This window comes from Trachurus japonicus, chromosome 22, assembly GCF_045865225.1.
Source record: "Trachurus japonicus isolate A0001 chromosome 22, Traja_1.0".
NCBI classification, from domain to species: Eukaryota; Metazoa; Chordata; class Actinopteri; order Carangiformes; family Carangidae; genus Trachurus; species Trachurus japonicus.
This window is the reverse complement of record NC_140928.1, coordinates 21,333,062-21,342,256: the sequence shown is the minus strand read 5'-3', so window position 1 is coordinate 21,342,256 and position 9,195 is coordinate 21,333,062. Positions and strand designations below refer to the sequence as shown.

At 38.8% G+C, this 9,195-nt stretch overlaps 1 protein-coding gene across 1 annotated transcript; it reads right to left on the bottom strand.

Annotated features, from left to right (window-relative positions):
• Window positions 1-1,722: 1,722 nt before the first annotated feature.
• Window positions 1,723-6,299, bottom strand: LOC146963989 (alcohol dehydrogenase class-3 chain L). The gene is made up of 9 exons (XM_085767529.1): window positions 6,254-6,299; window positions 5,662-5,763; window positions 4,732-4,873; window positions 4,550-4,637; window positions 4,227-4,446; window positions 3,414-3,674; window positions 3,182-3,317; window positions 2,093-2,231; window positions 1,723-1,822 (listed from the first exon to the last, which is right to left on the bottom strand). The coding sequence occupies exons 1-9, from the start codon at window positions 6,269-6,271 to the stop codon at window positions 1,798-1,800; spliced, it is 1,131 nt and encodes a 376-aa protein (XP_085623655.1). The 5' UTR covers window positions 6,272-6,299; the 3' UTR covers window positions 1,723-1,797.
• Window positions 6,300-9,195: the final 2,896 nt, after the last annotated feature.

Sequence of the window (9,195 nt, the reverse complement as noted above, 5' to 3'; positions counted from 1 at the left end):
AGCTGTTTAGTGTCTGTCACAACTGTAAGTTGCACTTGAACTTCATATGTATGTGATATGTACTCCAACATTGCAATGTTACTTATCACTATGTTTCAGGTGGAGATGAATTACAGAATATATTAAACTGCAACTGGTTAGTTTAGCAAAACACTAAACATCTATGCATCTGCTGGCTCAAGTCAGAGCTTTATTTCCGTGCCAATAATAGCACAAGGATGATCTGATCCAGAGGAGAAATTAAGTTACCGTTTATGCATTTTACTGAAAGAAAACACAAACATATAACTGTGCTTGAAAGTAAAAAAAAAGACAAATTCCTACACATCTAATAGCATTTGATTGACTAGTCAAAGTCTAACAGTCATACACACCAGTCATGGGGTCAAAACAACACTAAATCTGGCTGAATTATTAAAGCCAAAAGTAGCACTTAACGAAGGGACAACTCCTGTGGCAGAGCTGAGCCAAATGATGGTTCCCATTACCACTGAAAAGGTGGACGTCTCTATCCAAAGGTAACAGAAAGCACCAACAGCTCACTAATGAACAGGTCGCACTGTTCCTTGCGTGTTAAATTGTACAAAAACTGCAAAAAAAAAAAAAAAGGAGATGATGACAGGACTTTGTGTGCTTTAAAGTCAGTCTTATTCTAGAGGCATTTTGCTTTGCCTTTTAATGGACACTTCATTAGTAAAGACACAAAAAGACCTAGGACCTCGATTGCAGGTTGAAAAAGCACTAAAAAAGCCTAAACTTCATTATGTAATCTAGTGTAATTTAGATAAATGAAGCATATACTCAATTTTCTGAGGCCAGTCTTATTACATTACATCTCAAGCACTGACTTTCCATGATTGTGTTTATTGCTGCTCATTTAATCATGAAAACAACAGACCCATTTTGGCACGATTTGTTTTCACCATCGTCCTTCAAAATCACACTCCTATTACTTGACACTGACACATCCTGTTACATCTTGGGTCAAAAAAGACCTAGTTTAAGGTTGATTAACTCCATCAAACCAAAAGACCCACTATCCTTTGAATTATCCACTTATACTGTATTATATCATTATATCAGCTTTGGTCCTGGTCACCACCGAAATAAAGTGGAGGCAACATTTATGTTTTCAGCTGAATTGAACTGTCGACATGTTTTCCCTTATAAATGGCACACCTGACTGCAAGACGCTGTGATGGTCCTCTTGAGTTGAATATAGTTTGAGCCAACTTTTTTTGCCAGTGTGGTCCCCAGGCTTTAAGACGCTTTAGATTTACAGCGAAAAGTTTGTGTACCCAACTACCCATTGTTAACCAGACAACAGAATAAAGCCAGCCTTGTGCTGAAATCCTACAGGGACGATAATCAAAGGGTGTTCTGCAAGTGTTTCAACAGGCTCCACTCTCCTGCAGTGTTTTCCGCGCGGTTTTAAACCACTTCATCAGACCTCTGTGTCTGTGTGCTGCTCCCGTTCAGCAGTGTCCTCATCGATTAACAACCTGCCAACACCGATGCCATTTGGCTGTTTGTTGTTGCACAGCCTTATTATTCATTCAGTCTAGATCAAAGGATATTTCTGAATATTTCTGAATAATCTTGTTTTGGCTCCTCTGTTTTATCTCCTCACAGTGTTTCCTCTCTGTGTTCCTTCAGGGGGGGAAACGCTGATCAAAGAGGTGTCTGACTGTGCATTGTTCAAATAAAACAGACTCAGACAGGGAACGGAAAGATTCTTTATTAAACTCAGCAAAGTAAACACGGAGTGACATCATGGTTTTCTCTGCTCCTCTCCATCTAGAACTGGAGGACGACTCGGATGCTGAGGGAGGAAAATGGGATTAGACTGTGAATATAATGTGTTTTTTTCTTTTTTTCTTCTAAGGCTCAAATGAAATGACACAGTTGATTCTTTTATTTGAATGAAAGCCTCTCAAGGTCTCACACCTCTTCATCACATCTCAGCTTTGTCCTCAACAGAATGCAGCCGATATGCATAAGGTCTAAACTGATCTTACCCAGAGGGACGCTGCAGCACTATGCACATTAACATAACAAACAACTTAGGCTTGTACCTTAAATCAAGGCTTACCATTTCCCAGCATGCATAAGGTCGAAACCGTCGGTGATCTTCTCAAAGGGCAAAGTGTGAGTCACAAATTCATCCACTTTGAGCTTCTTGTTCATGTACTCGTCCACCAGTTTGGGGACACTGTCGACGCTCTTGTATCCTGGGAAAACGTGTAAAAACTCTTTAAGTGACTCACACCACATTTATCTTAGAGTAAAATGTTTGCACAAGCTTGTCCTCCAGCCCACATGGCAAAGTATGTATTATATACAAGGAGTGATTAGTTTACTTTGTGCTTATGTGACCCTGTATGAAAGCTGGGTGTGGGAACAGTGAGTGGATGAATGGCTATGATTCATACATGGAATAATACACAATCAAGAATATGCTCATGTGAGCTATTTTCATCCAACTCGGCTCCTTATTTGCTGTTAGTTGCTTCCTCAGTATCATTATGATGAATCACAGTCTAATCAGTTTACGTCATCCTGTGAATAACATGGACGTCATGAACCATCTGTGAATAGTTGTGGATTCATCTCAGTAAACTAAAAGTGTCAACCTGCTTGTTGCTCTAAAGGAGGAGGTCGGATGTTAAATATGAGTTACCCCAGCGACCACAAATGTCTTGACATTTCATATCTCGCACGATAATCTGATTTGATAATCTGACTCCTCACACCACTGTATGAAAAGTCAGAGGATCACAATATTTTGGGAAGACAAAATTCCCCTATCAAGGTTTGAAGTCATATCAGATATTTCCACTGTGCCCTCCTATGAGCTGTGTCTCCAAAACAACCAATTTAAGCACGCTGATATCTGATTGGCTGAAAGGGCAGAGACTACCAATTATGACACCAAACCCATACCCTTTGATCACAGTGATCCAAACACTGTGAAAATTGAAAGTGAGTGAAAGTGTGCCTCTTCGTGATGATGCGAAATTATTCACGTGTCCAAAATTTCAATTTGCTGCTCACTGTGGAGTGACCTAATGAGTAAATTCTATGTAGGCTATTCACATGGGTGGTGAAATACTGGAAACTTAATTGGACATCTGCTCAAATATGATTTTCACCTTCATCTTCACAATATCTAACCACTGACCTCCGAAGGCGGTGCCTTTCCAGGTGCGTCCGGTCACCAGCTGGAACGGCCGGGTGGAGATCTCTTGTCCGGCTGCTGCAACCCCGATGATGACGCTGGTTCCCCATCCTTTATGGCAGGCCTCCAGGGCTGCTCTCTGCCGTCAGGAAACATCACCACTCAATCACCACAATCTGATCCTGACAACACCTGACCACAGACTCAACCTTTGGGATTAGTGTTGCCCTCTCACCATGATTGCCACGTTGCCCACACACTCGAAGGAGTAGTCCACGCCTCCGTCAGTCATCTCCACCAGCACCTCTTGGATCGGCTTCTTGTGCTCCTTCGGGTTCACCAATTCTGTGGCCCCAAACCCTCGAGCAGTTGGAAACTTGTCCGGATTGAGGTCGATTCCGATAATCCTGGCGGCCCCAGCTGCTTTACAGCCCATGATTGCTGCGAGCCCCAGTGCCCCCAGGCCAAACACAGCACAGGTGGACCCAGCCTCCACCTGCATACAGAGAGATGGGAGAGGCAAGCACACATCAGCACATCTCTGTGGTTAATGACATGATAAACAGCAGGAAACACAACTGTATTACCATAAATTAATGCTGAATGTAATCATTCAAAAACAATACATTTTACATGATAGCTACATTCTTTACATAATATTATGTAAATACACAATATAAATAATTGAATATTCAAATCCTTATTAAAAATCATCACAGGGGCTCTCCACTCAGTATTTTGATCTAAATGCTGATGTAAACAGGCTCCCAATGGCAACACTAACATGCTGACGTTTAATTGGAAGTTTTTTTTTGTTCACCACCTTAGTTTATGTGTAAGCATGCTAACAAAGAGGAGACCCAGGGTATTGTAGTCCACATGGATGATAAGGAATACAATATTTCAGATTAAAAGAGTAATTGATTTAAACAAATGAAAACCAAAAAACTCAATAAACATGATGCTATGAAAATATGCTTTTCTCGCATAAATCCCCCTCTGAACATTAGTGGTTGTCTGTAATCAATCTAATGAGAGGCTAGCTTACCTTGGCAGTGTTTAAAGCAGCGCCATATCCAGTGGTGATGCCACAGCCCAGCAGGCAGACCTTATCCAGAGGGGCTCTGGGGTTGACTTTGGCCAGGGAGATCTCAGCCACCACGGTGTACTCTGTGAACGTACTGCAGCCCATGAAGTGGAAGAGGCTCTTGCCTTTGCAGGAGAAACGGGATGTCCCATCTGGCATCAAGCCTTTGCCCTGAGTGAGCCTGAGGAACATGACACGGATCAAAGTGTTCAGAGGTGCCACACAAGGCAGGATATGTATCATAGTTGCTGATCTACAGAGGAGCTTTAACCCAGTATCGTTACCTGATCTTTTGACACAAGTTGGTTTTGGGATTTTTACAGAACTTGCACTCTCCACACTGTGGGACGTACAAGGGTATGACCGTGTCCCCTAAAACACAACACACTGTTATATTCCAACCCTTACACTGCAATGATAAATGTCATTATGGGAGAGAAGAGAAGAGAAGAGAAGAGAAGAGAACCTGGTTGAAAGTTGGTGACTCCCTCTCCAACACTCTCCACGATACCAGCTCCCTCATGGCCCAGAACTACAGGGAAAACTCCCTCCGGGTCGGAGCCACTCAGTGTGTAGGAGTCGGTGTGACAGATCCCTGTGGCCACAACCTGGAATAAAGGACAGGGCTGTGATCCATGCAGAGTCTACAACTACTGATGGCATTACCTGAGGATGGACATCTGATGGCATATAGGAAAACAATCAGGGATAATCCTTATTTAGTTCTCATTTATATCTTCTACTTGGTCAGCTATGGCCCAAACACATCAATAAAAGAAGCTAGCTCACTAAAAGAAAGCTAAAAAATGTACGCTATTAACTTTAACTAGCTCTGATTTTTTTGCACTTAGTGCCACATTTATGCACTAAAAGCTTTACCAATTTTATGCGTCCTTTGTAATCACACTTTGAAACTTCTATCAATTGTTAATTTTATTTTATTTTATCTTATTATTTTTTATTTTACATCAGGGCTTTTAAGTTCTTTCATGTGAAGCACTTATCAGCTGTAATTTCGTGGCTGTAAAAACACTTTCTTGTATGAAGGCTGCTGTGCAAATTAATTTTATTATTAATATTACTTTATTAGAATTTGATAAATTAAGGTTTTATTACTGGTGTAAAGATTGTATTACAATAAAGAGAAGGCCTTTCTTGGCAAAGCTAAAGTAAGTATAAAGTAGGCTAGCAGTGAAGATGACAATTTTTTTTTTAATCTTTTATTTGTTAATACCATATCAGGGTGCAAAGTGCACTGTAGTGTTGTACAACAGAAATCTGATAAGTCTTAGAAATGAGCTGATAATCATATGGTCATAACTTGTCCACCAACATAATGAATGCTTTGTAGTAAATATCAGTATAAATTGCAGACTGATCAGCGGTGAGTGTTTACCTTGAGGCGAACCTCTCCGGCTTTGGGAGGCGCCACCTCCACCTCCTCCATCACGAGAGGTTTCCCAGCCTCCCATGCTACTGCAGCTCTGCACCGGATCACCTACAACACAACAAGAGCCTCAGCTGGTCTGGAATCTGTCAACGTAGCCAAACCTCCTGGATATTTAACCCATTCAGTGCAACAGTGGATGCAGACAAATTGAAATGAAGGAAAACAAATCACAGTCTTTTCGGACAACATAAAGTCCTAGTATGTTCAGTATCAGTTCTCTGTTTTATTTTTCCCAGGCTGAATTAAACTCTCCTTAAGACTTATACATCCGCCTTTATATGGAGTGTTGCAACAACAGGAAGTCTGAAAGAGAGGACTGAGAAGTCTTACAAGAGACACACAAAACTCAATTAAAGTGCAATGGAGACGCTGTTTAGCTCTGAACACACCCTCCATACCCCTGTAATGTAAACATCCTCTCTACTCTACAAACATCTGACTGAGTGGACAGACGTCTTGACAATCTTAGCAGTGTTTTTCTTTGTGCGTGTTGAATCACATCCATTCAAAGCCTCTCTAAAAAAGTCAGGATGCTTACCTTCCCTGAAGTTGCCATGTTGTTTCACAAGCGGACTCTCCCTCACAGAGTTAGGTCAGAGTGTACAAGTCTTATCAAGGACTAAACCAATCACAAAGAGCCCAGCCCCTGAGGGCTGGCCCGCGTGTCCTGACAGTGCTGCTGCTGATCTTCCGTGTTTACACAGTGCTCATTTCCTCCTTCATGTCTTTCAACAGAGGTCATATATTATATAGTATGTCTGTATATAGACCACCTAGCCATAACGTTATGAGCACTGATAGCTACTGAGCTACTGTAGCACAGATTGCTGAAAGTTTATTGCTGGTTCTTATATGGGTGTCACAACACAGTTCATTAAAGCTTAAAGCTTATTGCACATGGGGTCTTATAGTCCACCTACAATGGACACGTGAGCACATGTACCTGGGAGGTCAGATCAGCTCCTTATCAGTGGGCGATTAAGTTTTTGCCGAGCACATGCAAGGTTGTATAAATATAAAAAGCAATCAAATATATATGCACTGCCAAGTAAAAATAATGTCTCTTAATTTAATTCCTGTTTTGAGACCCCAGTGGTTTTCTATGGATAATTCACAATAATCCAAATAGGAAAATTATTTTGCTGCTGGGTGATTCTTAGACTATACGGGCACTTTTATGTTCTTTGGTCATATTTAAAAAAATACACATAATATTGTATAAATTCCACTTTCTTTGTCAAACTAACAATAAAACCACCTTAGAAAAAATGTACCACCTTTCTATTATAATTTTTTCATACTTTTCAACATTCTTACAAGTGTCAAAATCACTGTTTTACCCTTGTCGCGCACCCAGACTTTTAAACTTCAACAATGAAAATAATGTTTAAAAATGTGATTTATTTGAAAACTACTAATGTGCCTGAATTAAGTATCAGTAAAATAACTAAAACACATTATAGTGTTTAATGTAAGACAGCCATCAATATTATTTTTTATCCAAAATATAGCTGTCGCACAGTATCACGGTCATTTCCACCACAGCACTGTAATGTCCCCTTAAAAAAATTCTCTGAGAGATTGTATGGATGGTTTCTATGGCAATGTACACTGACATCAGAGCACATGTTGGACATGGAGGGAATTTTCAATTTCATCAACAACTATTGAAGAAACATTAAGATAAATGTTGCTCGATCAGTATATATATTTATTGCACGTCATTTCCAAACATGTTATACCTTCATAGGTGTTTTTTTAAAGTTTTTTTTTTTTAGTTGAATAAGTGTATTTTGCATAGTACATGAAATCCTAAGTATCAATTCAAAGCTAATTAGTTAAGCCAGTCTGCATTTTTTCACAAAATACTGTAGAAATGTCATTTCCACCACCATCATTTCCACCACATCATCCTCTGTGGTGGAAAAGAAAGTAGTGTGGTGGAAATGACATTTATGCTTAAAGTCCAAGTGATATGGATTGTGAGAGTAGTGATTTTTTAATATTACATATTAAATTAACATTAATCAACATTAATAATATAATTATATGTTATATTCCATTTATTTATATTTTTTTAAGATGCCACGTAAGACAGCAGCAGAAAGGTCACAGGCCTAGGGACTAAATACATTTTTGTCATCTATTATTTGATGGAACTTAGATATTGGCTACAACCAGGGATGGTTTTGTTTGATGACAGTTTAAGAAATGTTCAAATAAATGTCTACTGTTTCTATACATTCACGTTAATTTGTTGTCATTTCCACAACACCCTGTCATTTCCACCACCAAAGACATTTTAAAAAATTATTGTAAAGTTCTCAACACACATAAAAAAAATCTCCACAATTTAAAAGGTCATGATCCACTTTACATAATAATTCAAGTTATTTATTTTCTAAAAAGCCCCTACCCAAGCAATATTAAATTCCAGATGTAGCAGGTGTACAATTCAGCAGTTGGTCCTTAAGAGATTGAATTTATTTAATTCATAAATGTATGATTATTGTGTATTATGGAAAAAAATGGTAAAACATCGTTACAAAAAGGGTCTTAGATAGTCTTAGAGTGGTATAAGTTATTTATAATTGAATAACAGTTGTATATTGAGATGTGGTGGAAATGACATTTGTTCATCGCAGATCAGAAAAAATGTACAAAATTAACAATTTGCCTTGTAATCTAAGTTTGTCCTCTTACAGATCTTAAAACTAGACAAACTATTTTAACTTATGAGACTGTGTTAGGTCAGTTTTGAATAACTTTTTTTTTTTCAAGTTCACATGGCTAAAAGTGCACCTAGTTGAAGAATCGCCCTGCTATGAAAGAAAATGTTCTCATTTTGTAGAAGTGTTTTCAATTTTGCTAATCAAATAAAAGAAAAGAAAAAGAACTTTTATGACTCAGTGAACAGTCATGATTCTGCTATTACACATTGTTGATGAGAGACAACCAGAGCTCTACAAGATGAGGATATGGTGCTACTTTTGCAGAATAATTTGAAAAGAGATATCATGTATAGAGTATATTATTTTTTAAGACCAATCATGATTGACATCAGTGAAACCGCAGTGAATCTACTGTGTAAACCCAAATGAAGTGATGATAATAATCTGGGGATACTTGGGGAGAGTAGTCATTGATGGTAATTTCTATGGTCTCATGGATAAATGCTGCAGCCCATCCCGTCAGACTAAAAATAAAATATGCTTCTGCTTAAATGGAGCAAATGCTGTTATAATTGGGCTGGTCTTTGTAAATCAGAGCTGAAACTATTGAACATTATAAAAAATATAGTTATCCCATGAAGGAGGGCAGGTGTTTTCACTTGTGTTTGTTTGGTTGTCATCAGGATTTCAAAAATACTACATTAATTTGATGGAGATTAATAATGTATGGATCTTGAGGTAAATTAGACATACTCAATGCTTTTCTGGATCTGGGGAAAGAAAATGTTTGTCCCTGGTTGTAATGAGT

Coding starts and splice junctions, on each gene's coding strand:
- LOC146963989 (XM_085767529.1), bottom strand. Junction 4,638..4,731: donor AGTCACCAACTTTCAACCAG/GTTCTCTTCTCT, acceptor GTTGTGTTTTAG/GGGACACGGTCATACCCTTG. Junction 2,232..3,181: donor GAAAGGCACCGCCTTCGGAG/GTCAGTGGTTAG, acceptor ACGTTTTCCCAG/GATACAAGAGCGTCGACAGT.